We start from the raw sequence: 23,841 nt of genomic DNA on the forward strand, positions 1-23,841 counted from the left end.
TACTGCCACATCTACAGAAAGTAAAAAAGTGTGTGATGTCTGGGTCATTCCACAGCAAATAGCACTTCAGAAAATGGGTCCCCAGAGAGATAAGGTGGGGAGGCTTCTTGCACTAAATTGGAAGCAATGCTAAATTCTCTCTTGCTTCTCTAATCAACATGAAATTCTAAAAGGAAATCTTATGGACGGTAGTGAATGATTTAAATATTAAGATCAAACACTTACAGAAGGATTTCTTATTTATCATTCCCATACCTTGTAAATGAATGGCCAAAGTGCATTTTTTTTTTTACTCTTCTGCTTCCTGTCACTGCTTCATGGAGGCAACTGAAACTGTTTTAATCTTCTCTTTGCTATTATCAGCTGCAATAAGTCACCCACAAAAAGTAGGCTGGCAGCATTTAGTGCTTTCCAGTCTATTGCTGGTGATAATGGGGAATGTGTTGACAGAGCAGAAAATGAAAGGAGAGAATTTTCTCTCTTAAGATTGAGAGCAATGCCTGAATTTTGCCTTCAGGAGAGGACTGAGGAAAGGAGAAGTTTCTGTAACCTCCTGAACAAAGTAAATGACAAAATCAGACTCTTGTCTGATGGGACTGTTCTCAGTCTTAAATAGTCTGTGCTTTCCCTTCCTTGACGCATGGTTAAACTATTCAGGCTATTTTGAGCACTTTGATCAACCAGCACAAAATTCTTCTGTGTAGTTCTGCTCTTTACAAGCTATGACAGTGCTGCTGCCAGGGCTTGTGAGCTATCTTGTCTCAATGCTGAAGCCCTTTCTTTCCTAAAGGCTTGTTAAAATGTCTGTATTTTGATTTTACAGGCAAAGCTCCCCCAAACCTGCCCCAAGGTGTACCACCCTTGTTGCATAACCAGTATATTGTGGGACCTGGAGGACTTCTGCCTGCCTACCCAGTAAGCAGTTTAATTGTTCCTGACCTTGATTGCTTAACCCTTGGTGCAAGTGGGCCCTCCAGACCTGCTGCTGTCTATGCCAAGGCATTTCTGTTGGTACATGTTGCACCTGGAATTCTTCTTACAAATGGTGAAGAATATATGAAATACCTTCAGTGGGGGTTTACCGTTGATAGTAAACTGCAGTACTGTTGGTACAGGCTGCTGTTGAAGCTAAGCATGTGTGTTGTTATGGTTTTCAGTAGTATCATATTTTAGGCCCTTTGAGTAAAACTAGCCTCATTCAGGTTTGTATTACTGGAATAGATTTATTATAGTAATGGTTGAAATGTGGCATGTGTTCTGTCTGCCATTCTTGGAAAATTGTACATAGCTTTTTGATGTCTGATCAGGATCAACATATTTTTGGTTATCTGCTTTTCAGATGAGAAACTTTAATCATCTTTCTGTATCACACTGAATGCAAGGAGATAGCACAGGTTGCTTTGTGGTCTAGTCAGCAGATCTCAAATGCTGCCATTCTCAGAAGTAATGATTGCAATAAAGAAGGCTGTTGCTCTTACTCCCAAATCTGAATGCCCTGTAGATTTTTCACAAGTTAATGAATGATCTGTCTGTGAAAACAATATTGAAGATGGGACAGTCAAACTCTTCTCAGAGGACTGCTGTCACCAAGAAGCAACATCAGAGTCACACACCATTTTAAGCTTAGCCCTGCTACCCTTAAAATGCTACAGTGTGCCAGTACACCTTTAAAATAGATTGGGCCTAGGTCAAACTGTTTAAAGCTCAAAATTGGTCCGTGTCAGAGAATAGTGTTATAATGGTGTTGTATTTTGATCTGTCTTTAAGCAGATTTATGGTTATGATGATCTCCAGATGCTTCAATCCAGGCTGCCAATGGTAAGCAAATGGCTTTGTTTATTTAAATTTAAACAAGTTCATTTAATGGTGATTAAGAGCTTATACTTACCTTCTGTATTCTGTCTTTTTAAATATCCATAAACAGTTTCTCTAGGTGGTGCAAATTGATATAGAGCAACTGTTGCATGTATGTTCATCCATCTGCAAATTTTGTATGTACAAGCAAGCGTACTGTGTGCTTTTGAGCGGAAAAATCTTTAATTCTTGTAGCAACACTATGGCATCTGTCAAATCTAGGTGAAACCTGAGCGTGAATGTTTTCTTTTACCAAGAGGTAGGGTTGAACAGCAAGTGCACAAACAGGCAGCCAGTAGGTGCATCTGAGAGGTTTTGGAGGTGCTCATAGGTGGAGATGTTTGCGTGTGCATCATGGCAACAAATGCAGGTGAGCTGCAGGAGGGACAGTTTACCAAGTTTTCTTCCTTACCTGGATCCCAAGTGTAAATGATGTGTGATATATGCTGAGCTCCCGGACAGATTCACAGAGAGCCTCTGCCTAGATCGCAGAAAGGTAAGCAATTTCGTTTTCAGAAAACTAGGACAAGGATCTTGGAGAGAAAGTTTGGTAGTCTGTAACTGGGAAAAGTCAGAGGATGAAGTGATTGCACGGTATCGGTAGAGGTAGAAATGGAGCAATGAGCAGTGATCTGGAAAAGAAGTATCACTGGATGAATGACATAATTAAAGGTTCAGGTCAGTACCAGGTCTTCAATACAGAGCCTGGGGACAGCCAGAGACAGGTATTCAAAGCTTGAGTACAGGGATGTCCCAGACAGAACCCTGTCCACCTGTACATCCTGGATTAAAAAAATAAAGTTGAGTGCATTAATGAAGAATTTAACTACACGATGAAGGCATGATCCTTGCAAGAACTGTCAACTGAAATGAATGGGATTGTTTTCAGAGCAGCAAAATGACAAAATATTTGCAGTTCTGGGGCCAGGAGAGAGTTCTGGGGCTGTGGTGTGGTGGGTTGATGCTGGCTGGACACCAGGTGCCTGCCAAGCTGCTCTATCACTCCCCCACTCTCTTCAGCTGGACAGGGGCGACGAAAAAAATAATAGTGAAAGGCTTGTGGGTTGAGAAAAGGACAGGGAGGGATCACTCACCGATTACTGTCATGGGAAAAACAGACTTAAACTGAGGAAATCAATTTAATTTATTACCAATCAAATCATAGTAGGATAATGAGAAAAAAAATTAAAATCTTGAAAACACCTTACCCCTACCCCTCCTTTCTTCCTGTGCTCAACTTCACTCCTAATTGCTCCATCTCCTCCCTCTCAGCATCACAGTGGGGCAGGGGATGGAGGTTGTGGTCAGTTCATCATACACTCTCTGTGCTGCTCCTTCCCTCTCAGGGGGAGGACTCCTCACACACTTCCACTGCTCCAATGTGGGGTCCCTCCCACAGGAGGAGACAGTTCTCCTTGAAGTTTTCTGAGAGTCCTTCCCACAGGCTGCAGCTCTTCATGAACTGCTCCAGCGTGGGTCCCTCCCACGGGGTGCAGCCCTTCAGAAACAGACTGTCCCAGCATGGGTCCGCCACAGGGTCACAGCCTCATTTGGGGATCCCCCTGCTCTGTTGTGGGGTCCCCCATGTTCTGCAGGTGGAGATCTGCTCCACCATGGACCTCCATGGGTGCAGGGCACAGCTGCCTCACCATGGGCTGCACCACGGGCTGCAGGGGAATCTCTGCTCCGGTGCCTGGAGCACCTCCTCCTCCTCCTTCTGCACTGACCTTGGTGTCTGCAGACTTCATTTTCTCACATATTCTCACCCCATGCTCAGGTGGCAGTTGCTGTTGCAAACCAAATTTTTTTTCCCATCTCTGTTATCCCAGAGACACTACCACCGCCACTGATGGACTCGGCCTTGGCCAGCGAAGGGTCTGTTGGAGCTGGATGGCACTGACTTTATCAAACGTGGGGGAAGCTTCTAGCAGCTTCTCACAGAAGCCACCCATGTAGTCTCTCCGCTACCAAAACGTTACTACGCAAACCCAATGCACGTGGTTACATTGCTAGGAGACAAGAGGTTTTCTAGGACTGCTATTGAGATTTTATCACCCAAACCTACCCATGTGTTTGATAAATTTTTCTGTTGCTCTTTCTGCAGGAATGCTTATTTCCACAGAACCATGCAGGGCCTGCCTAGTGGTGCAGAGGTTTGGTAGTGGGGGGCCAAGAGCTGAAAACTATTGATGTTATTACATGCAGTGACAGCAAATGACAAGAAAAGATCAATAGTTAATAGTGAACCGAAAATAAATAGAGCAAAACACAGAAAAAATGTATTAAACTATCCATTAAGTCTATAAAGACTAAGACTGAAAAAGAGAAAATTTAAGGACTCATACAATACACAACCTGCCATAGCATAGTTGATACTGCAAGGTTGTAAATTGACACCCGTTTGCCATCAGTGATGGGGGAACTCCACATGTGTTCCCGGGACAGAAGGTGGGATGGTGAGAGTTGTCAAAATCTAGAGGGAGGAGGGAGGTGGCGGAGGTCGTGCTCGCCGAGGTTTTGGGGTGCCTCGGGAGAGCAGGGATGGTGTTGTGTTGGTGTGAGAGAGGCCGCCGTGTGTTTTCTGGGAGCTTTTGAGCCGGGGCAAGAAATGGGGGTGTGGTGATGGTGGTGGCGGCCGTGGTGGCAGGGCGGTGTCGGGCGGGGAGCCATGGTCTGTCCAGGCCCCGTTGTGTTGGTGGGTGCCGTGCCCGGGGTGGTGGCACGCGCGTGATGATTTGGCGTCCCTAGGTGCCGTCAGTGCGGGAGGTGGGCTGGTGTTGGAGGTGGGTGGCTGGAGCTCGTGCGTGTGGCCTTAGAAGAGTTGGTGCTGCAAGGTGTGTTGGAGCAAGCGGCGCAAGGCGAGAGTTGTCGTGAGAAATGGCTGAAGCGGCCAGAGGAGCCCAGCTCAGCCTAGTCAAAGGGATCTGTGCCGTGCCTGTCCTTGGCAGAGGCCTTGGCGGGTTGGGGTTGGGAGGGACGGTGAAAGGTCTTGCGGTCCAAGCGCCGCCGCCACGAGCAGGGCCACATTGGAGTAGATCCGGTGTCTGGGAGCCCCGTCCAAGGTGACGGTGACCGTTTGCCGGGATGGGGCAGCTCCCAGCTCTCGGGGCAACCTGTTGCAGCGTCTGAGGAGCAGGCTGGTGGTAGAAGACGTCTTGCTTGTGTCTGGTCTGAATCTGGGCTCTGTGAGTTGCAAAGCGTCAGCCCTGGTCCTGTGGGCACAGGCCCTGTGGCAAAGCCTGTGCCCAGCTGTCGTGGTTTCGGCTGGCATAGAGGTAATGTGCTTGAGCTGGGAGAGAGCATCTCGGGAGCGCCCGAGCCGGATTTGGCATTTGGCATTTGGCATTTGGGATTTGGGCCAGGGTAGAGTTCCCTTTCTTTGGGGTGGGAGGAGGGGCAGCTGGAGTGCCAGGCCCGGACCGGCCCTTGGGGTGTTCCATCTCCTGTGACGTCATACTCGGTATACAAAGGTGGCGGGTTCTCTCTGGCTTCTGGTGGGCACGGCGGCATCTTGGCTGGGTCGGGACCTTCGTTGGGTCGGGATCGGGATCGCAGCTGGGGGCGGGCTGCGCATCGTTGGGCGGGTGATGAGCGAGCGCATTGTGCGTTACCCGTTTGGGCTTTCCGTTATTGTTTTGTTCTGTTGCAATGGCTAAAGTGTTTGTTTTTTATTTTCAACGACGAGGTTTTTTTCTTGTTGTAACTCCCCTATTTCCCCGGGCGGGGGAGAAAGGTGAGGGACCGGCCGAGTTGGAAGCACGGCCCCATCTTATTTCTAAGCCCCCTTGGAGGAGTGGAAGGCCACTAGAAGGTGTCCTGGAGGGTGAAGAAGCCCAGGCGTGTGAGTCTTTCCTTCGAGGAGAGGCGTTGCAAGGCTCTGATCGCTCCCGTTTGTGGCCCTGGTCTGGAGGCGCTCCAACAGGCCCACGTCTTGGTTGGCGCGAGGAGTGCGGAGCTGATGGTGAGGCGGGATGGCCGGTGGGAAACGCTGAGGAGACGAGGGCCAAAGAGGCGGTAGTGCTGCCGCTGGCTGCACCCCGTGAGAGGTTTTGGCAAGAGGTTGAGGCCGGTGCCTCGTCGTTGGGGAGGTGTCAAAGAGAAGAGCGGGCGCGGGGTGTGCGGGGAGCCCTGTTTGGAGCAGGGCTGGGAGGAGGTGTTGAGTGGCGGTGCCTTCCCCCCGCCCCTGCCCCCCCCAAAGGCTCGTCCCCGTGCTTCTGAGACGAGAGGCAGAGGCAGGCTTTTTGCAAGAGGTCTTTATTTTGTGTGGAATAAATAGTGGAATAAATAGCTAAAACCCGTTGTGAAGATAAATAGAAGTTGTGGTGGAAGTGGAGGAGCAGCGCGTGGAGGGTGCGGGTGCAGGGCCGTTGTCGCCCCGGCGCCTGTCGTGGTGGGTGAGGGGAGGCGGGAGGGCAGAGGCGGGTCTGGGGCGGTGGTGGGGGTGCGTGGGGCCGTGCGGGTTGTTGGGGGCCGTTGGGCTAACTGGGCGTGGTGCGGGTGAGGTTGTGGAGGCGTTGGAAGCAGGCGCGAGCTTGGAGGCGGACGTGGTCCCAGGCGCAGGCGCTGTGGTGGTGGGTGCGGAGGAAGTGCTGGATGTCCCTGAAGTATTTGTCGAGGGTGAGCGTGAGGCTGCGGGGCCCTGGGCCTTGGGCGAGCGTGCCGTTGGCGGTCAGGCACTGGTGGAGCTGCTGGATGTGGTGCTGGAGGCTGTTGAGGAGTTGGTGTCGTGCCTGGGCGTCCCAGTGCTGGGGGGTGCTGGGGCTGCTGAGGGTGTGGAGGAGGTGCTGGAGGATGCGGAGGACGGTGGCGGCGGCTTGCTGTGGGTGGCTGGTGTGGAGGAGGGTGTCGGGGAAGACGGGCGCCTGGTGGGGGTGGCAGGGCTGTGTCGGGCTGGGAGCCATGGCCTGGAGGAGCTGGAGGCTGTCCCAGGGGAAGGTGTCGTGTCGGGGAGGCAGGTGGTGGCAGGCGAGGGCGGTGGCGAGAGCCGTCAGGAGGAGCAGGAGCGGCGGGGCGCCGTGGCGCAGGCGGGTCTGTGGGGTTGCGGGCGCAGCCATGGTGGGCCTGTGGGTGGTGCTGGGCAGGAGCCTGGTCAGGCTCGGTGGCGGTGCGGCCGGGCGCTGTGCTTGGGGTGCCGCCGGGTGGCCGGCTTTATGTGGTGCGGCGGCTTTCCCTCGCTCGCTTTCTGGTGGCAGCGAGTTTCCGGCTGTGGTTTTCAGTTTTGGCTGGTGGCCTGCGGTGGTGTCGGGGAAGTGCGTTGGTGGGGTGGGCGCGCGTGGGGAGGGCGGTGGCGGTGCTTTGCCGGGGCTGTGTTGGGGGCAGGTTGTCTGTAGTGGTTGAGTGGGGGATGCGAAAGCGCGCGCTGGGGCAGAGCCCTTGGGGGCAGCTGTGGCGGGGAGGTGTGTGAGGGTTTCCCTGTGAAGAGGCTGCAGCTGAAGTTTCCCTTCCTGCCCAAGTGTGTCTTGCGCCCGTGCTGCCCTGTGGTGCGTTTTCCTTTCGCCTTTGTTTTCATCTTGTCTGGTCTTTCCTTTTCGTGTTGGGAAGGGTTGTGAAGTGATGTCACTTGGCAGAGCGTGGGGAGCCCCCTCCTGGAGCGAGGGCCTGGGGGTGTCGTCGTCGTCGGCTTGCGAGGAGGTGGCTGTGGGTGTAGGCCCCTGAGCAGTGGCTGTGTTGGTGGCTGGAGCTGCCGCAGCTCGTGTGTTGAAGGCAATGGGCAAGTAAGGCAGGAGGCAAGGCTTGCGGAAGGAAGAAGGAAGAGGAGGAAGGGAAGGGTCTCGGTGCTGCTCGGGCTGGGGCGTTGGGTCCGTGGCTGTGGTGCCACGCGCGTGGCCCTGGAGCAGGGGTCGTCTGGTGTTTTTGTCTGCCTCCTTGGCTGAGGCGGCTGGAGAGCAAAGAAGAAGATGTTTGCCGTCAGCGAAGGAAGGGGCTTGCGTTTGGAATGGCCTGGGCCCCTCGAGGAGGGGTGTCCCAGAGTCCTGCGGAGGTGGATCGGAGCCAGCGGATGTAGTTGTCGAGCTCTAGAGGGAGGAGGGAGGTGGCGGAGGTTGTGCTCGCCGAGGTTTTGGGGTGCCTCGGGAGAGCAGGGATGGTGTTGTGTTGGTGTGAGAGAGGCCGCCGTGTGTTTTCTGGGAGCTTTTGAGCCGGGGCAAGAAATGGGGGTGTGGTGATGGTGGTGGCGGCCGTGGTGGCAGGGCGGTGTCGGGCGGGGAGCCATGGTCTGTCCAGGCCCCGTTGTGTTGGTGGGTGCCGTGCCCGGGGTGGTGGCACGCGCGTGATGATTTGGCGTCCCTAGGTGCCGTCAGTGCGGGAGGTGGGCTGGTGTTGGAGGTGGGTGGCTGGAGCTCGTGCGTGTGGCCTTAGAAGAGTTGGTGCTGCAAGGTGTGTTGGAGCAAGCGGCGCAAGGCGAGAGTTGTCGTGAGAAATGGCTGAAGCGGCCAGAGGAGCCCAGCTCAGCCTAGTCAAAGGGATCTGTGCCGTGCCTGTCCTTGGCAGAGGCCTTGGCGGGTTTGGGTTGGGAGGGACGGTGAAAGGTCTTGCGGTCCGAGCGCCGCCGCCACGAGCAGGGCCACGTTGGAGTAGATCCGGTGTCTGGGAGCCCCGTCCAAGGTGACGGTGACCGTTTGCCGGGATGGGGCAGCTCCCAGCTCTCGGGGCAACCTGTTGCAGCGTCTGAGGAGCAGGCTGGTGGTAGAAGACGTCTTGCTTGTGTCTGGTCTGAATCTGGGCTCTGTGAGTTGCAAAGCGTCAGCCCTGGTCCTGTGGGCACAGGCCCTGTGGCAAAGCCTGTGCCCAGCTGTTGTGGTTTCGGCTGGCATAGAGGTAATGTGCTTGAGCTGGGAGAGAGCATCTCGGGAGCGCCCGAGCCGGATTTGGCATTTGGCATTTGGGATTTGGGCCAGGGTAGAGTTCCCTTTCTTTGGGGTGGGAGGAGGGGCAGCTGGAGTGCCAGGCCCGGACCGGCCCTTGGGGTGTTCCATCTCCTGTGACGTCATACTCGGTATACAAAGGTGGCGGGTTCTCTCTGGCTTCTGGTGGGCACGGCGGCATCTTGGCTGGGTCGGGACCTTCGTTGGGTCGGGATCGGGATCGCAGCTGGGGGCGGGCTGCGCATCGTTGGGCGGGTGATGAGCGAGCGCATTGTGCGTTACCCGTTTGGGCTTTCCGTTATTGTTTTGTTCTGTTGCAATGGCTAAAGTGTTTGTTTTTTATTTTCAACTACGAGGTTTTTTTCTTGTTGTAACTCCCCTATTTCCCCGGGCGGGGGAGAAAGGTGAGGGACCGGCCGAGTTGGAAGCACGGCCCCATCTTATTTCTAAGCCCCCTTGGAGGAGTGGAAGGCCACTAGAAGGTGTCCTGGAGGGTGAAGAAGCCCAGGCGTGTGAGTCTTTCCTTCGAGGAGAGGCGTTGCAAGGCTCTGATCGCTCCCGTTTGTGGCCCTGGTCTGGAGGCGCTCCAACAGGCCCACGTCTTGGTTGGCGCGAGGAGTGCGGAGCTGATGGTGAGGCGGGATGGCCGGTGGGAAACGCTGAGGAGACGAGGGCCAAAGAGGCGGTAGTGCTGCCGCTGGCTGCACCCCGTGAGAGGTTTTGGCAAGAGGTTGAGGCCGGTGCCTCGTCGTTGGGGAGGTGTCAAAGAGAAGAGCGGGCGCGGGGTGTGCGGGGAGCCCTGTTTGGAGCAGGGCTGGGAGGAGGTGTTGAGTGGCGGTGCCTTCCCCCCGCCCCTGCCCCCCCCAAAGGCTCGTCCCCGTGCTTCTGAGACGAGAGGCAGAGGCAGGCTTTTTGCAAGAGGTCTTTATTTTGTGTGGAATAAATAGTGGAATAAATAGCTAAAACCCGTTGTGAAGATAAATAGAAGTTGTGGTGGAAGTGGAGGAGCAGCGCGTGGAGGGTGCGGGTGCAGGGCCGTTGTCGCCCCGGCGCCTGTCGTGGTGGGTGAGGGGAGGCGGGAGGGCAGAGGCGGGTCTGGGGCGGTGGTGGGGGTGCGTGGGGCCGTGCGGGTTGTTGGGGGCCGTTGGGCTAACTGGGCGTGGTGCGGGTGAGGTTGTGGAGGCGTTGGAAGCAGGCGCGAGCTTGGAGGCGGACGTGGTCCCAGGCGCAGGCGCTGTGGTGGTGGGTGCGGAGGAAGTGCTGGATGTCCCTGAAGTATTTGTCGAGGGTGAGCGTGAGGCTGCGGGGCCCTGGGCCTTGGGCGAGCGTGCCGTTGGCGGTCAGGCACTGGTGGAGCTGCTGGATGTGGTGCTGGAGGCTGTTGAGGAGTTGGTGTCGTGCCTGGGCGTCCCAGTGCTGGGGGGTGCTGGGGCTGCTGAGGGTGTGGAGGAGGTGCTGGAGGATGCGGAGGACGGTGGCGGCGGCTTGCTGTGGGTGGCTGGTGTGGAGGAGGGTGTCGGGGAAGACGGGCGCCTGGTGGGGGTGGCAGGGCTGTGTCGGGCTGGGAGCCATGGCCTGGAGGAGCTGGAGGCTGTCCCAGGGGAAGGTGTCGTGTCGGGGAGGCAGGTGGTGGCAGGCGAGGGCGGTGGCGAGAGCCGTCAGGAGGAGCAGGAGCGGCGGGGCGCCGTGGCGCAGGCGGGTCTGTGGGGTTGCGGGCGCAGCCATGGTGGGCCTGTGGGTGGTGCTGGGCAGGAGCCTGGTCAGGCTCGGTGGCGGTGCGGCCGGGCGCTGTGCTTGGGGTGCCGCCGGGTGGCCGGCTTTATGTGGTGCGGCGGCTTTCCCTCGCTCGCTTTCTGGTGGCAGCGAGTTTCCGGCTGTGGTTTTCAGTTTTGGCTGGTGGCCTGCGGTGGTGTCGGGGAAGTGCGTTGGTGGGGTGGGCGCGCGTGGGGAGGGCGGTGGCGGTGCTTTGCCGGGGCTGCGTTGGGGGCAGGTTGTCTGTAGTGGTTGAGTGGGGGATGCGAAAGCGCGCGCTGGGGCAGAGCCCTTGGGGGCAGCTGTGGCGGGGAGGTGTGTGAGGGTTTCCCTGTGAAGAGGCTGCAGCTGAAGTTTCCCTTCCTGCCCAAGTGTGTCTTGCGCCCGTGCTGCCCTGTGGTGCGTTTTCCTTTCGCCTTTGTTTTCATCTTGTCTGGTCTTTCCTTTTCGTGTTGGGAAGGGTTGTGAAGTGATGTCACTTGGCAGAGCGTGGGGAGCCCCCTCCTGGAGCGAGGGCCTGGGGGTGTCGTCGTCGTCGGCTTGCGAGGAGGTGGCTGTGGGTGTAGGCCCCTGAGCAGTGGCTGTGTTGGTGGCTGGAGCTGCCGCAGCTCGTGTGTTGAAGGGAATGGGCAAGTAAGGCAGGAGGCAAGGCTTGCGGAAGGAAGAAGGAAGAGGAGGAAGGGAAGGGTCTCGGTGCTGCTCGGGCTGGGGCGTTGGGTCCGTGGCTGTGGTGCCACGCGCGTGGCCCTGGAGCAGGGGTCGTCTGGTGTTTTTGTCTGCCTCCTTGGCTGAGGCGGCTGGAGAGCAAAGAAGAAGATGTTTGCCGTCAGCGAAGGAAGGGGCTTGCGTTTGGAATGGCCTGGGCCCCTCGAGGAGGGGTGTCCCAGAGTCCTGCGGAGGTGGATCGGAGCCAGCGGATGTAGTTGTCGAGCTCTAGAGGGAGGAGGGAGGTGGCGGAGGTTGTGCTCGCCGAGGTTTTGGGGTGCCTCGGGAGAGCAGGGATGGTGTTGTGTTGGTGTGAGAGAGGCCGCCGTGTGTTTTCTGGGAGCTTTTGAGCCGGGGCAAGAAATGGGGGTGTGGTGATGGTGGTGGCGGCCGTGGTGGCAGGGCGGTGTCGGGCGGGGAGCCATGGTCTGTCCAGGCCCCGTTGTGTTGGTGGGTGCCGTGCCCGGGGTGGTGGCACGCGCGTGATGATTTGGCGTCCCTAGGTGCCGTCAGTGCGGGAGGTGGGCTGGTGTTGGAGGTGGGTGGCTGGAGCTCGTGCGTGTGGCCTTAGAAGAGTTGGTGCTGCAAGGTGTGTTGGAGCAAGCGGCGCAAGGCGAGAGTTGTCGTGAGAAATGGCTGAAGCGGCCAGAGGAGCCCAGCTCAGCCTAGTCAAAGGGATCTGTGCCGTGCCTGTCCTTGGCAGAGGCCTTGGCGGGTTTGGGTTGGGAGGGACGGTGAAAGGTCTTGCGGTCCAAGCGCCGCCGCCACGAGCAGGGCCACGTTGGAGTAGATCCGGTGTCTGGGAGCCCCGTCCAAGGTGACGGTGACCGTTTGCCGGGATGGGGCAGCTCCCAGCTCTCGGGGCAACCTGTTGCAGCGTCTGAGGAGCAGGCTGGTGGTAGAAGACGTCTTGCTTGTGTCTGGTCTGAATCTGGGCTCTGTGAGTTGCAAAGCGTCAGCCCTGGTCCTGTGGGCACAGGCCCTGTGGCAAAGCCTGTGCCCAGCTGTCGTGGTTTCGGCTGGCATAGAGGTAATGTGCTTGAGCTGGGAGAGAGCATCTCGGGAGCGCCCGAGCCGGATTTGGCATTTGGCATTTGGCATTTGGGATTTGGGCCAGGGTAGAGTTCCCTTTCTTTGGGGTGGGAGGAGGGGCAGCTGGAGTGCCAGGCCCGGGCCGGCCCTTGGGGTGTTCCATCTCCTGTGACGTCATACTCGGTATACAAAGGTGGCGGGTTCTCTCTGGCTTCTGGTGGGCACGGCGGCATCTTGGCTGGGTCGGGACCTTCGTTGGGTCGGGATCGGGATCGCAGCTGGGGGCGGGCTGCGCATCGTTGGGCGGGTGATGAGCGAGCGCATTGTGCGTTACCCGTTTGGGCTTTCCGTTATTGTTTTGTTCTGTTGCAATGGCTAAAGTGTTTGTTTTTTATTTTCAACTACGAGGTTTTTTTCTTGTTGTAACTCCCCTATTTCCCCGGGCGGGGGAGAAAGGTGAGGGACCGGCCGAGTTGGAAGCACGGCCCCATCTTATTTCTAAGCCCCCTTGGAGGAGTGGAAGGCCACTAGAAGGTGTCCTGGAGGGTGAAGAAGCCCAGGCGTGTGAGTCTTTCCTTCGAGGAGAGGCGTTGCAAGGCTCTGATCGCTCCCGTTTGTGGCCCTGGTCTGGAGGCGCTCCAACAGGCCCACGTCTTGGTTGGCGCGAGGAGTGCGGAGCTGATGGTGAGGCGGGATGGCCGGTGGGAAACGCTGAGGAGACGAGGGCCAAAGAGGCGGTAGTGCTGCCGCTGGCTGCACCCCGTGAGAGGTTTTGGCAAGAGGTTGAGGCCGGTGCCTCGTCGTTGGGGAGGTGTCAAAGAGAAGAGCGGGCGCGGGGTGTGCGGGGAGCCCTGTTTGGAGCAGGGCTGGGAGGAGGTGTTGAGTGGCGGTGCCTTCCCCCCGCCCCTGCCCCCCCCCAAAGGCTCGTCCCCGTGCTTCTGAGACGAGAGGCAGAGGCAGGCTTTTTGCAAGAGGTCTTTATTTTGTGTGGAATAAATAGTGGAATAAATAGCTAAAACCCGTTGTGAAGATAAATAGAAGTTGTGGTGGAAGTGGAGGAGCAGCGCGTGGAGGGTGCGGGTGCAGGGCCGTTGTCGCCCCGGCGCCTGTCGTGGTGGGTGAGGGGAGGCGGGAGGGCAGAGGCGGGTCTGGGGCGGTGGTGGGGGTGCGTGGGGCCGTGCGGGTTGTTGGGGGCCGTTGGGCTAACTGGGCGTGGTGCGGGTGAGGTTGTGGAGGCGTTGGAAGCAGGCGCGAGCTTGGAGGCGGACGTGGTCCCAGGCGCAGGCGCTGTGGTGGTGGGTGCGGAGGAAGTGCTGGATGTCCCTGAAGTATTTGTCGAGGGTGAGCGTGAGGCTGCGGGGCCCTGGGCCTTGGGCGAGCGTGCCGTTGGCGGTCAGGCACTGGTGGAGCTGCTGGATGTGGTGCTGGAGGCTGTTGAGGAGTTGGTGTCGTGCCTGGGCGTCCCAGTGCTGGGGGGTGCTGGGGCTGCTGAGGGTGTGGAGGAGGTGCTGGAGGATGCGGAGGACGGTGGCGGCGGCTTGCTGTGGGTGGCTGGTGTGGAGGAGGGTGTCGGGGAAGACGGGCGCCTGGTGGGGGTGGCAGGGCTGTGTCGGGCTGGGAGCCATGGCCTGGAGGAGCTGGAGGCTGTCCCAGGGGAAGGTGTCGTGTCGGGGAGGCAGGTGGTGGCAGGCGAGGGCGGTGGCGAGAGCCGTCAGGAGGAGCAGGAGCGGCGGGGCGCCGTGGCGCAGGCGGGTCTGTGGGGTTGCGGGCGCAGCCATGGTGGGCCTGTGGGTGGTGCTGGGCAGGAGCCTGGTCAGGCTCGGTGGCGGTGCGGCCGGGCGCTGTGCTTGGGGTGCCGCCGGGTGGCCGGCTTTATGTGGTGCGGCGGCTTTCCCTCGCTCGCTTTCTGGTGGCAGCGAGTTTCCGGCTGTGGTTTTCAGTTTTGGCTGGTGGCCTGCGGTGGTGTCGGGGAAGTGCGTTGGTGGGGTGGGCGCGCGTGGGGAGGGCGGTGGCGGTGCTTTGCCGGGGCTGCGTTGGGGGCAGGTTGTCTGTAGTGGTTGAGTGGGGGATGCGAAAGCGCGCGCTGGGGCAGAGCCCTTGGGGGCAGCTGTGGCGGGGAGGTGTGTGAGGGTTTCCCTGTGAAGAGGCTGCAGCTGAAGTTTCCCTTCCTGCCCAAGTGTGTCTTGCGCCCGTGCTGCCCTGTGGTGCGTTTTCCTTTCGCCTTTGTTTTCATCTTGTCTGGTCTTTCCTTTTCGTGTTGGGAAGGGTTGTGAAGTGATGTCACTTGGCAGAGCGTGGGGAGCCCCCTCCTGGAGCGAGGGCCTGGGGGTGTCGTCGTCGTCGGCTTGCGAGGAGGTGGCTGTGGGTGTAGGCCCCTGAGCAGTGGCTGTGTTGGTGGCTGGAGCTGCCGCAGCTCGTGTGTTGAAGGGAATGGGCAAGTAAGGCAGGAGGCAAGGCTTGCGGAAGGAAGAAGGAAGAGGAGGAAGGGAAGGGTCTCGGTGCTGCTCGGGCTGGGGCGTTGGGTCCGTGGCTGTGGTGCCACGCGCGTGGCCCTGGAGCAGGGGTCGTCTGGTGTTTTTGTCTGCCTCCTTGGCTGAGGCGGCTGGAGAGCAAAGAAGATGATGTTTGCCGTCAGCGAAGGAAGGGGCTTGCGTTTGGAATGGCCTGGGCCCCTCGAGGAGGGGTGTCCCAGAGTCCTGCGGAGGTGGATCGGAGCCAGCGGATGTAGTTGTCGAGCTCTAGAGGGAGGAGGGAGGTGGCGGAGGTTGTGCTCGCCGAGGTTTTGGGGTGCCTCGGGAGAGCAGGGATGGTGTTGTGTTGATGTGAGAGAGGCCGCCGTGTGTTTTCTGGGAGCTTTTGAGCCGGGGCAAGAAATGGGGGTGTGGTGATGGTGGTGGCGGCCGTGGTGGCAGGGCGGTGTCGGGCGGGGAGCCATGGTCTGTCCAGGCCCCGTTGTGTTGGTGGGTGCCGTGCCCGGGGTGGTGGCACGCGCGTGATGATTTGGCGTCCCTAGGTGCCGTCAGTGCGGGAGGTGGGCTGGTGTTGGAGGTGGGTGGCTGGAGCTCGTGCGTGTGGCCTTAGAAGAGTTGGTGCTGCAAGGTGTGTTGGAGCAAGCGGCGCAAGGCGAGAGTTGTCGTGAGAAATGGCTGAAGCGGCCAGAGGAGCCCAGCTCAGCCTAGTCAAAGGGATCTGTGCCGTGCCTGTCCTTGGCAGAGGCCTTGGCGGGTTTGGGTTGGGAGGGACGGTGAAAGGTCTTGCGGTCCGAGCGCCGCCGCCACGAGCAGGGCCACGTTGGAGTAGATCCGGTGTCTGGGAGCCCCGTCCAAGGTGACGGTGACCGTTTGCCGGGATGGGGCAGCTCCCAGCTCTCGGGGCAACCTGTTGCAGCGTCTGAGGAGCAGGCTGGTGGTAGAAGACGTCTTGCTTGTGTCTGGTCTGAATCTGGGCTCTGTGAGTTGCAAAGCGTCAGCCCTGGTCCTGTGGGCACAGGCCCTGTGGCAAAGCCTGTGCCCAGCTGTCGTGGTTTCGGCTGGCATAGAGGTAATGTGCTTGAGCTGGGAGAGAGCATCTCGGGAGCGCCCGAGCCGGATTTGGCATTTGGCATTTGGCATTTGGGATTTGGGCCAGGGTAGAGTTCCCTTTCTTTGGGGTGGGAGGAGGGGCAGCTGGAGTGCCAGGCCCGGACCGGCCCTTGGGGTGTTCCATCTCCTGTGACGTCATACTCGGTATACAAAGGTGGCGGGTTCTCTCTGGCTTCTGGTGGGCACGGCGGCATCTTGGCTGGGTCGGGACCTTCGTTGGGTCGGGATCGGGATCGCAGCTGGGGGCGGGCTGCGCATCGTTGGGCGGGTGATGAGCGAGCGCATTGTGCGTTACCCGTTTGGGCTTTCCGTTATTGTTTTGTTCTGTTGCAATGGCTAAAGTGTTTGTTTTTTATTTTCAACGACGAGGTTTTTTTCTTGTTGTAACTCCCCTATTTCCCCGGGCGGGGGAGAAAGGTGAGGGACCGGCTGAGTTGGAAGCACGGCCCCATCTTATTTCTAAGCCCCCTTGGAGGAGTGGAAGGCCACTAGAAGGTGTCCTGGAGGGTGAAGAAGCCCAGGCGTGTGAGTCTTTCCTTCGAGGAGAGGCGTTGCAAGGCTCTGATCGCTCCCGTTTGTGGCCCTGGTCTGGAGGCGCTCCAACAGGCCCACGTCTTGGTTGGCGCGAGGAGTGCGGAGCTGATGGTGAGGCGGGATGGCCGGTGGGAAACGCTGAGGAGACGAGGGCCAAAGAGGCGGTAGTGCTGCCGCTGGCTGCACCCCGTGAGAGGTTTTGGCAAGAGGTTGAGGCCGGTGCCTCGTCGTTGGGGAGGTGTCAAAGAGAAGAGCGGGCGCGGGGTGTGCGGGGAGCCCTGTTTGGAGCAGGGCTGGGAGGAGGTGTTGAGTGGCGGTGCCTTCCCCCCGCCCCTGCCCCCCCCAAAGGCTCGTCCCCGTGCTTCTGAGACGAGAGGCAGAGGCAGGCTTTTTGCAAGAGGTCTTTATTTTGTGTGGAATAAATAGTGGAATAAATAGCTAAAACCCGTTGTGAAGATAAATAGAAGTTGTGGTGGAAGTGGAGGAGCAGCGCGTGGAGGGTGCGGGTGCAGGGCCGTTGTCGCCCCGGCGCCTGTCGTGGTGGGTGAGGGGAGGCGGGAGGGCAGAGGCGGGTCTGGGGCGGTGGTGGGGGTGCGTGGGGCCGTGCGGGTTGTTGGGGGCCGTTGGGCTAACTGGGCGTGGTGCGAGTGAGGTTGTGGAGGCGTTGGAAGCAGGCGCGAGCTTGGAGGCGGACGTGGTCCCAGGCGCAGGCGCTGTGGTGGTGGGTGCGGAGGAAGTGCTGGATGTCCCTGAAGTATTTGTCGAGGGTGAGCGTGAGGCTGCGGGGCCCTGGGCCTTGGGCGAGCGTGCCGTTGGCGGTCAGGCACTGGTGGAGCTGCTGGATGTGGTGCTGGAGGCTGTTGAGGAGTTGGTGTCGTGCCTGGGCGTCCCAGTGCTGGGGGGTGCTGGGGCTGCTGAGGGTGTGGAGGAGGTGCTGGAGGATGCGGAGGACGGTGGCGGCGGCTTGCTGTGGGTGGCTGGTGTGGAGGAGGGTGTCGGGGAAGACGGGCGCCTGGTGGGGGTGGCAGGGCTGTGTCGGGCTGGGAGCCATGGCCTGGAGGAGCTGGAGGCTGTCCCAGGGGAAGGTGTCGTGTCGGGGAGGCAGGTGGTGGCAGGCGAGGGCGGTGGCGAGAGCCGTCAGGAGGAGCAGGAGCGGCGGGGCGCCGTGGCGCAGGCGGGTCTGTGGGGTTGCGGGCGCAGCCATGGTGGGCCTGTGGGTGGTGCTGGGCAGGAGCCTGGTCAGGCTCGGTGGCGGTGCGGCCGGGCGCTGTGCTTGGGGTGCCGCCGGGTGGCCGGCTTTATGTGGTGCGGCGGCTTTCCCTCGCTCGCTTTCTGGTGGCAGCGAGTTTCCGGCTGTGGTTTTCAGTTTTGGCTGGTGGCCTGCGGTGGTGTCGGGGAAGTGCGTTGGTGGGGTGGGCGCGCGTGGGGAGGGCGGTGGCGGTGCTTTGCCGGGGCTGCGTTGGGGGCAGGTTGTCTGTAGTGGTTGAGTGGGGGATGCGAAAGCGCGCGCTGGGGCAGAGCCCTTGGGGGCAGCTGTGGCGGGGAGGTGTGTGAGGGTTTCCCTGTGAAGAGGCTGCAGCTGAAGTTTCCCTTCCTGCCCAAGTGTGTCTTGCGCCCGTGCTGCCCTGTGGTGCGTTTTCCTTTCGCCTTTGTTTTCATCTTGTCTGGTCTTTCCTTTTCGTGTTGGGAAGGGTTGTGAAGTGATGTCACTTGGCAGAGCGTGGGGAGCCCCCTCCTGGAGCGAGGGCCTGGGGGTGTCGTCGTCGTCGGCTTGCGAGGAGGTGGCTGTGGGTGTAGGCCCCTGAGCAGTGGCTGTGTTGGTGGCTGGAGCTGCCGCAGCTCGTGTGTTGAAGGCAATGGGCAAGTAAGGCAGGAGGCAAGGCTTGCGGAAGGAAGAAGGAAGAGGAGGAAGGGAAGGGTCTCGGTGCTGCTCGGGCTGGGGCGTTGGGTCCGTGGCTGTGGTGCCACGCGCGTGGCCCTGGAGCAGGGGTCGTCTGGTGTTTTTGTCTGCCTCCTTGGCTGAGGCGGCTGGAGAGCAAAGAAGAAGATGTTTGCCGTCAGCGAAGGAAGGGGCTTGCGTTTGGAATGGCCTGGGCCCCTCGAGGAGGGGTGTCCCAGAGTCCTGCGGAGGTGGATCGGAGCCAGCGGATGTAGTTGTCGAGCTCTAGAGGGAGGAGGGAGGTGGCGGAGGTTGTGCTCGCCGAGGTTTTGGGGTGCCTCGGGAGAGCAGGGATGGTGTTGTGTTGGTGTGAGAGAGGCCGCCGTGTGTTTTCTGGGAGCTTTTGAGCCGGGGCAAGAAATGGGGGTGTGGTGATGGTGGTGGCGGCCGTGGTGGCAGGGCGGTGTCGGGCGGGGAGCCATGGTCTGTCCAGGCCCCGTTGTGTTGGTGGGTGCCGTGCCCGGGGTGGTGGCACGCGCGTGATGATTTGGCGTCCCTAGGTGCCGTCAGTGCGGGAGGTGGGCTGGTGTTGGAGGTGGGTGGCTGGAGCTCGTGCGTGTGGCCTTAGAAGAGTTGGTGCTGCAAGGTGTGTTGGAGCAAGCGGCGCAAGGCGAGAGTTGTCGTGAGAAATGGCTGAAGCGGCCAGAGGAGCCCAGCTCAGCCTAGTCAAAGGGATCTGTGCCGTGCCTGTCCTTGGCAGAGGCCTTGGCGGGTTTGGGTTGGGAGGGACGGTGAAAGGTCTTGCGGTCCAAGCGCCGCCGCCACGAGCAGGGCCACGTTGGAGTAGATCCGGTGTCTGGGAGCCCCGTCCAAGGTGACGGTGACCGTTTGCCGGGATGGGGCAGCTCCCAGCTCTCGGGGCAACCTGTTGCAGCGTCTGAGGAGCAGGCTGGTGGTAGAAGACGTCTTGCTTGTGTCTGGTCTGAATCTGGGCTCTGTGAGTTGCAAAGCGTCAGCCCTGGTCCTGTGGGCACAGGCCCTGTGGCAAAGCCTGTGCCCAGCTGTCGTGGTTTCGGCTGGCATAGAGGTAATGTGCTTGAGCTGGGAGAGAGCATCTCGGGAGCGCCCGAGCCGGATTTGGCATTTGGCATTTGGGATTTGGGCCAGGGTAGAGTTCCCTTTCTTTGGGGTGGGAGGAGGGGCAGCTGGAGTGCCAGGCCCGGACCGGCCCTTGGGGTGTTCCATCTCCTGTGACGTCATACTCGGTATACAAAGGTGGCGGGTTCTCTCTGGCTTCTGGTGGGCACGGCGGCATCTTGGCTGGGTCGGGACCTTCGTTGGGTCGGGATCGGGATCGCAGCTGGGGGCGGGCTGCGCATCGTTGGGCGGGTGATGAGCGAGCGCATTGTGCGTTACCCGTTTGGGCTTTCCGTTATTGTTTTGTTCTGTTGCAATGGCTAAAGTGTTTGTTTTTTATTTTCAACTACGAGGTTTTTTTCTTGTTGTAACTCCCCTATTTCCCCGGGCGGGGGAGAAAGGTGAGGGACCGGCCGAGTTGGAAGCACGGCCCCATCTTATTTCTAAGCCCCCTTGGAGGAGTGGAAGGCCACTAGAAGGTGTCCTGGAGGGTGAAGAAGCCCAGGCGTGTGAGTCTTTCCTTCGAGGAGAGGCGTTGCAAGGCTCTGATCGCTCCCGTTTGTGGCCCTGGTCTGGAGGCGCTCCAACAGGCCCACGTCTTGGTTGGCGCGAGGAGTGCGGAGCTGATGGTGAGGCGGGATGGCCGGTGGGAAACGCTGAGGAGACGAGGGCCAAAGAGGCGGTAGTGCTGCCGCTGGCTGCACCCCGTGAGAGGTTTTGGCAAGAGGTTGAGGCCGGTGCCTCGTCGTTGGGGAGGTGTCAAAGAGAAGAGCGGGCGCGGGGTGTGCGGGGAGCCCTGTTTGGAGCAGGGCTGGGAGGAGGTGTTGAGTGGCGGTGCCTTCCCCCCGCCCCTGCCCCCCCCAAAGGCTCGTCCCCGTGCTTCTGAGACGAGAGGCAGAGGCAGGCTTTTTGCAAGAGGTCTTTATTTTGTGTGGAATAAATAGTGGAATAAATAGCTAAAACCCGTTGTGAAGATAAATAGAAGTTGTGGTGGAAGTGGAGGAGCAGCGCGTGGAGGGTGCGGGTGCAGGGCCGTTGTCGCCCCGGCGCCTGTCGTGGTGGGTGAGGGGAGGCGGGAGGGCAGAGGCGGGTCTGGGGCGGTGGTGGGGGTGCGTGGGGCCGTGCGGGTTGTTGGGGGCCGTTGGGCTAACTGGGCGTGGTGCGGGTGAGGTTGTGGAGGCGTTGGAAGCAGGCGCGAGCTTGGAGGCGGACGTGGTCCCAGGCGCAGGCGCTGTGGTGGTGGGTGCGGAGGAAGTGCTGGATGTCCCTGAAGTATTTGTCGAGGGTGAGCGTGAGGCTGCGGGGCCCTGGGCCTTGGGCGAGCGTGCCGTTGGCGGTCAGGCACTGGTGGAGCTGCTGGATGTGGTGCTGGAGGCTGTTGAGGAGTTGGTGTCGTGCCTGGGCGTCCCAGTGCTGGGGGGTGCTGGGGCTGCTGAGGGTGTGGAGGAGGTGCTGGAGGATGCGGAGGACGGTGGCGGCGGCTTGCTGTGGGTGGCTGGTGTGGAGGAGGGTGTCGGGGAAGACGGGCGCCTGGTGGGGGTGGCAGGGCTGTGTCGGGCTGGGAGCCATGGCCTGGAGGAGCTGGAGGCTGTCCCAGGGGAAGGTGTCGTGTCGGGGAGGCAGGTGGTGGCAGGCGAGGGCGGTGGCGAGAGCCGTCAGGAGGAGCAGGAGCGGCGGGGCGCCGTGGCGCAGGCGGGTCTGTGGGGTTGCGGGCGCAGCCATGGTGGGCCTGTGGGTGGTGCTGGGCAGGAGCCTGGTCAGGCTCGGTGGCGGTGCGGCCGGGCGCTGTGCTTGGGGTGCCGCCGGGTGGCCGGCTTTATGTGGTGCGGCGGCTTTCCCTCGCTCGCTTTCTGGTGGCAGCGAGTTTCCGGCTGTGGTTTTCAGTTTTGGCTGGTGGCCTGCGGTGGTGTCGGGGAAGTGCGTTGGTGGGGTGGGCGCGCGTGGGGAGGGCGGTGGCGGTGCTTTGCCGGGGCTGCGTTGGGGGCAGGTTGTCTGTAGTGGTTGAGTGGGGGATGCGAAAGCGCGCGCTGGGGCAGAGCCCTTGGGGGCAGCTGTGGCGGGGAGGTGTGTGAGGGTTTCCCTGTGAAGAGGCTGCAGCTGAAGTTTCCCTTCCTGCCCAAGTGTGTCTTGCGCCCGTGCTGCCCTGTGGTGCGTTTTCCTTTCGCCTTTGTTTTCATCTTGTCTGGTCTTTCCTTTTCGTGTTGGGAAGGGTTGTGAAGTGATGTCACTTGGCAGAGCGTGGGGAGCCCCCTCCTGGAGCGAGGGCCTGGGGGTGTCGTCGTCGTCGGCTTGCGAGGAGGTGGCTGTGGGTGTAGGCCCCTGAGCAGTGGCTGTGTTGGTGGCTGGAGCTGCCGCAGCTCGTGTGTTGAAGGCAATGGGCAAGTAAGGCAGGAGGCAAGGCTTGCGGAAGGAAGAAGGAAGAGGAGGAAGGGAAGGGTCTCGGTGCTGCTCGGGCTGGGGCGTTGGGTCCGTGGCTGTGGTGCCACGCGCGTGGCCCTGGAGCAGGGGTCGTCTGGTGTTTTTGTCTGCCTCCTTGGCTGAGGCGGCTGGAGAGCAAAGAAGAAGATGTTTGCCGTCAGCGAAGGAAGGGGCTTGCGTTTGGAATGGCCTGGGCCCCTCGAGGAGGGGTGTCCCAGAGTCCTGCGGAGGTGGAGCGGAGCCAGCGGATGTAGTTGTCGAGCTCTAGAGGGAGGAGGGAGGTGGCGGAGGTTGTGCTCGCCGAGGTTTTGGGGTGCCTCGGGAGAGCAGGGATGGTGTTGTGTTGGTGTGAGAGAGGCCGCCGTGTGTTTTCTGGGAGCTTTTGAGCCGGGGCAAGAAATGGGGGTGTGGTGATGGTGGTGGCGGCCGTGGTGGCAGGGCGGTGTCGGGCGGGGAGCCATGGTCTGTCCAGGCCCCGTTGTGTTGGTGGGTGCCGTGCCCGGGGTGGTGGCACGCGCGTGATGATTTGGCGTCCCTAGGTGCCGTCAGTGCGGGAGGTGGGCTGGTGTTGGAGGTGGGTGGCTGGAGCTCGTGCGTGTGGCCTTAGAAGAGTTGGTGCTGCAAGGTGTGTTGGAGCAAGCAGCGCAAGGCGAGAGTTGTCGTGAGAAATGGCTGAAGCGGCCAGAGGAGCCCAGCTCAGCCTAGTCAAAGGGATCTGTGCCGTGCCTGTCCTTGGCAGAGGCCTTGGCGGGTTTGGGTTGGGAGGGACGGTGAAAGGTCTTGCGGTCCAAGCGCCGCCGCCACGAGCAGGGCCACGTTGGAGTAGATCCGGTGTCTGGGAGCCCCGTCCAAGGTGACGGTGACCGTTTGCCGGGATGGGGCAGCTCCCAGCTCTCGGGGCAACCTGTTGCAGCGTCTGAGGAGCAGGCTGGTGGTAGAAGACGTCTTGCTTGTGTCTGGTCTGAATCTGGGCTCTGTGAGTTGCAAAGCGTCAGCCCTGGTCCTGTGGGCACAGGCCCTGTGGCAAAGCCTGTGCCCAGCTGTCGTGGTTTCGGCTGGCATAGAGGTAATGTGCTTGAGCTGGGAGAGAGCATCTCGGGAGCGCCCGAGCCGGATTTGGCATTTGGCATTTGGCATTTGGGATTTGGGCCAGGGTAGAGTTCCCTTTCTTTGGGGTGGGAGGAGGGGCAGCTGGAGTGCCAGGCCCGGACCGGCCCTTGGGGTGTTCCATCTCCTGTGACGTCATACTCGGTATACAAAGGTGGCGGGTTCTCTCTGGCTTCTGGTGGGCACGGCGGCATCTTGGCTGGGTCGGGACCTTCGTTGGGTCGGGATCGGGATCGCAGCTGGGGGCGGGCTGCGCATCGTTGGGCGGGTGATGAGCGAGCGCATTGTGCGTTACCCGTTTGGGCTTTCCGTTATTGTTTTGTTCTGTTGCAATGGCTAAAGTGTTTGTTTTTTATTTTCAACTACGAGGTTTTTTTCTTGTTGTAACTCCCCTATTTCCCCGGGCGGGGGAGAAAGGTGAGGGACCGGCCGAGTTGGAAGCACGGCCCCATCTTATTTCTAAGCCCCCTTGGAGGAGTGGAAGGCCACTAGAAGGTGTCCTGGAGGGTGAAGAAGCCCAGGCGTGTGAGTCTTTCCTTCGAGGAGAGGCGTTGCAAGGCTCTGATCGCTCCCGTTTGTGGCCCTGGTCTGGAGGCGCTCCAACAGGCCCACGTCTTGGTTGGCGCGAGGAGTGCGGAGCTGATGGTGAGGCGGGATGGCCGGTGGGAAACGCTGAGGAGACGAGGGCCAAAGAGGCGGTAGTGCTGCCGCTGGCTGCACCCCGTGAGAGGTTTTGGCAAGAGGTTGAGGCCGGTGCCTCGTCGTTGGGGAGGTGTCAAAGAGAAGAGCGGGCGCGGGGTGTGCGGGGAGCCCTGTTTGGAGCAGGGCTGGGAGGAGGTGTTGAGTGGCGGTGCCTTCCCCCCGCCCCTGCCCCCCCCAAAGGCTCGTCCCCGTGCTTCTGAGACGAGAGGCAGAGGCAGGCTTTTTGCAAGAGGTCTTTATTTTGTGTGGAATAAATAGTGGAATAAATAGCTAAAAC

General features: G+C 60.1%; 6 protein-coding genes across 20 annotated transcripts in view; 1 reads left to right on the forward strand and 5 right to left on the reverse strand.

Moving 5' to 3' along the window:
* Positions 1 to 23,841, forward strand: part of UBAP2 (ubiquitin associated protein 2) — a 156,809-nt gene that overhangs the window by 74,783 nt on the left and 58,185 nt on the right. For 13 of the 15 annotated variants that reach the window (XM_074857172.1, XM_074857178.1, XM_074857186.1 and 10 more), the window contains 2 exons: positions 824 to 915; positions 1,768 to 1,818. In XM_074857172.1, coding sequence (XP_074713273.1) covers positions 824 to 915; positions 1,768 to 1,818 — 143 coding nt within the window. The remainder of the gene's footprint in view (positions 1 to 823; positions 916 to 1,767; positions 1,819 to 23,841) is intronic. The other 2 variants (XM_074857179.1, XM_074857181.1) reach the window with 1 other exon arrangement.
* LOC141937668 (interferon-like) lies at positions 6,333 to 7,084 on the reverse strand. Its single transcript, XM_074855698.1, has one exon. It carries the CDS (start codon positions 6,906 to 6,908, stop codon positions 6,333 to 6,335), a length of 576 nt encoding a protein of 191 aa, XP_074711799.1. The 5' UTR covers positions 6,909 to 7,084.
* LOC141937618 (interferon-like) lies at positions 9,867 to 10,618 on the reverse strand. Its single transcript, XM_074855573.1, has one exon. It carries the CDS (start codon positions 10,440 to 10,442, stop codon positions 9,867 to 9,869), a length of 576 nt encoding a protein of 191 aa, XP_074711674.1. The 5' UTR covers positions 10,443 to 10,618.
* Positions 13,409 to 14,160, reverse strand: LOC141937677 (interferon-like). The gene has a single exon (XM_074855708.1). It carries the CDS (start codon positions 13,982 to 13,984, stop codon positions 13,409 to 13,411), a length of 576 nt encoding a protein of 191 aa, XP_074711809.1. The 5' UTR covers positions 13,985 to 14,160.
* Positions 16,950 to 17,701, reverse strand: LOC141937683 (interferon-like). The gene has a single exon (XM_074855713.1). The coding sequence runs from the start codon at positions 17,523 to 17,525 to the stop codon at positions 16,950 to 16,952; it is 576 nt and encodes a 191-aa protein (XP_074711814.1). The 5' UTR covers positions 17,526 to 17,701.
* LOC141937617 (interferon-like) lies at positions 20,484 to 21,235 on the reverse strand. Its single transcript, XM_074855572.1, has one exon. It carries the CDS (start codon positions 21,057 to 21,059, stop codon positions 20,484 to 20,486), a length of 576 nt encoding a protein of 191 aa, XP_074711673.1. The 5' UTR covers positions 21,060 to 21,235.

The sequence above is a fragment of the Strix uralensis genome, chromosome Z (assembly GCF_047716275.1).
Source record: "Strix uralensis isolate ZFMK-TIS-50842 chromosome Z, bStrUra1, whole genome shotgun sequence".
In the NCBI taxonomy this organism is placed as follows: Eukaryota; Metazoa; Chordata; class Aves; order Strigiformes; family Strigidae; genus Strix; species Strix uralensis.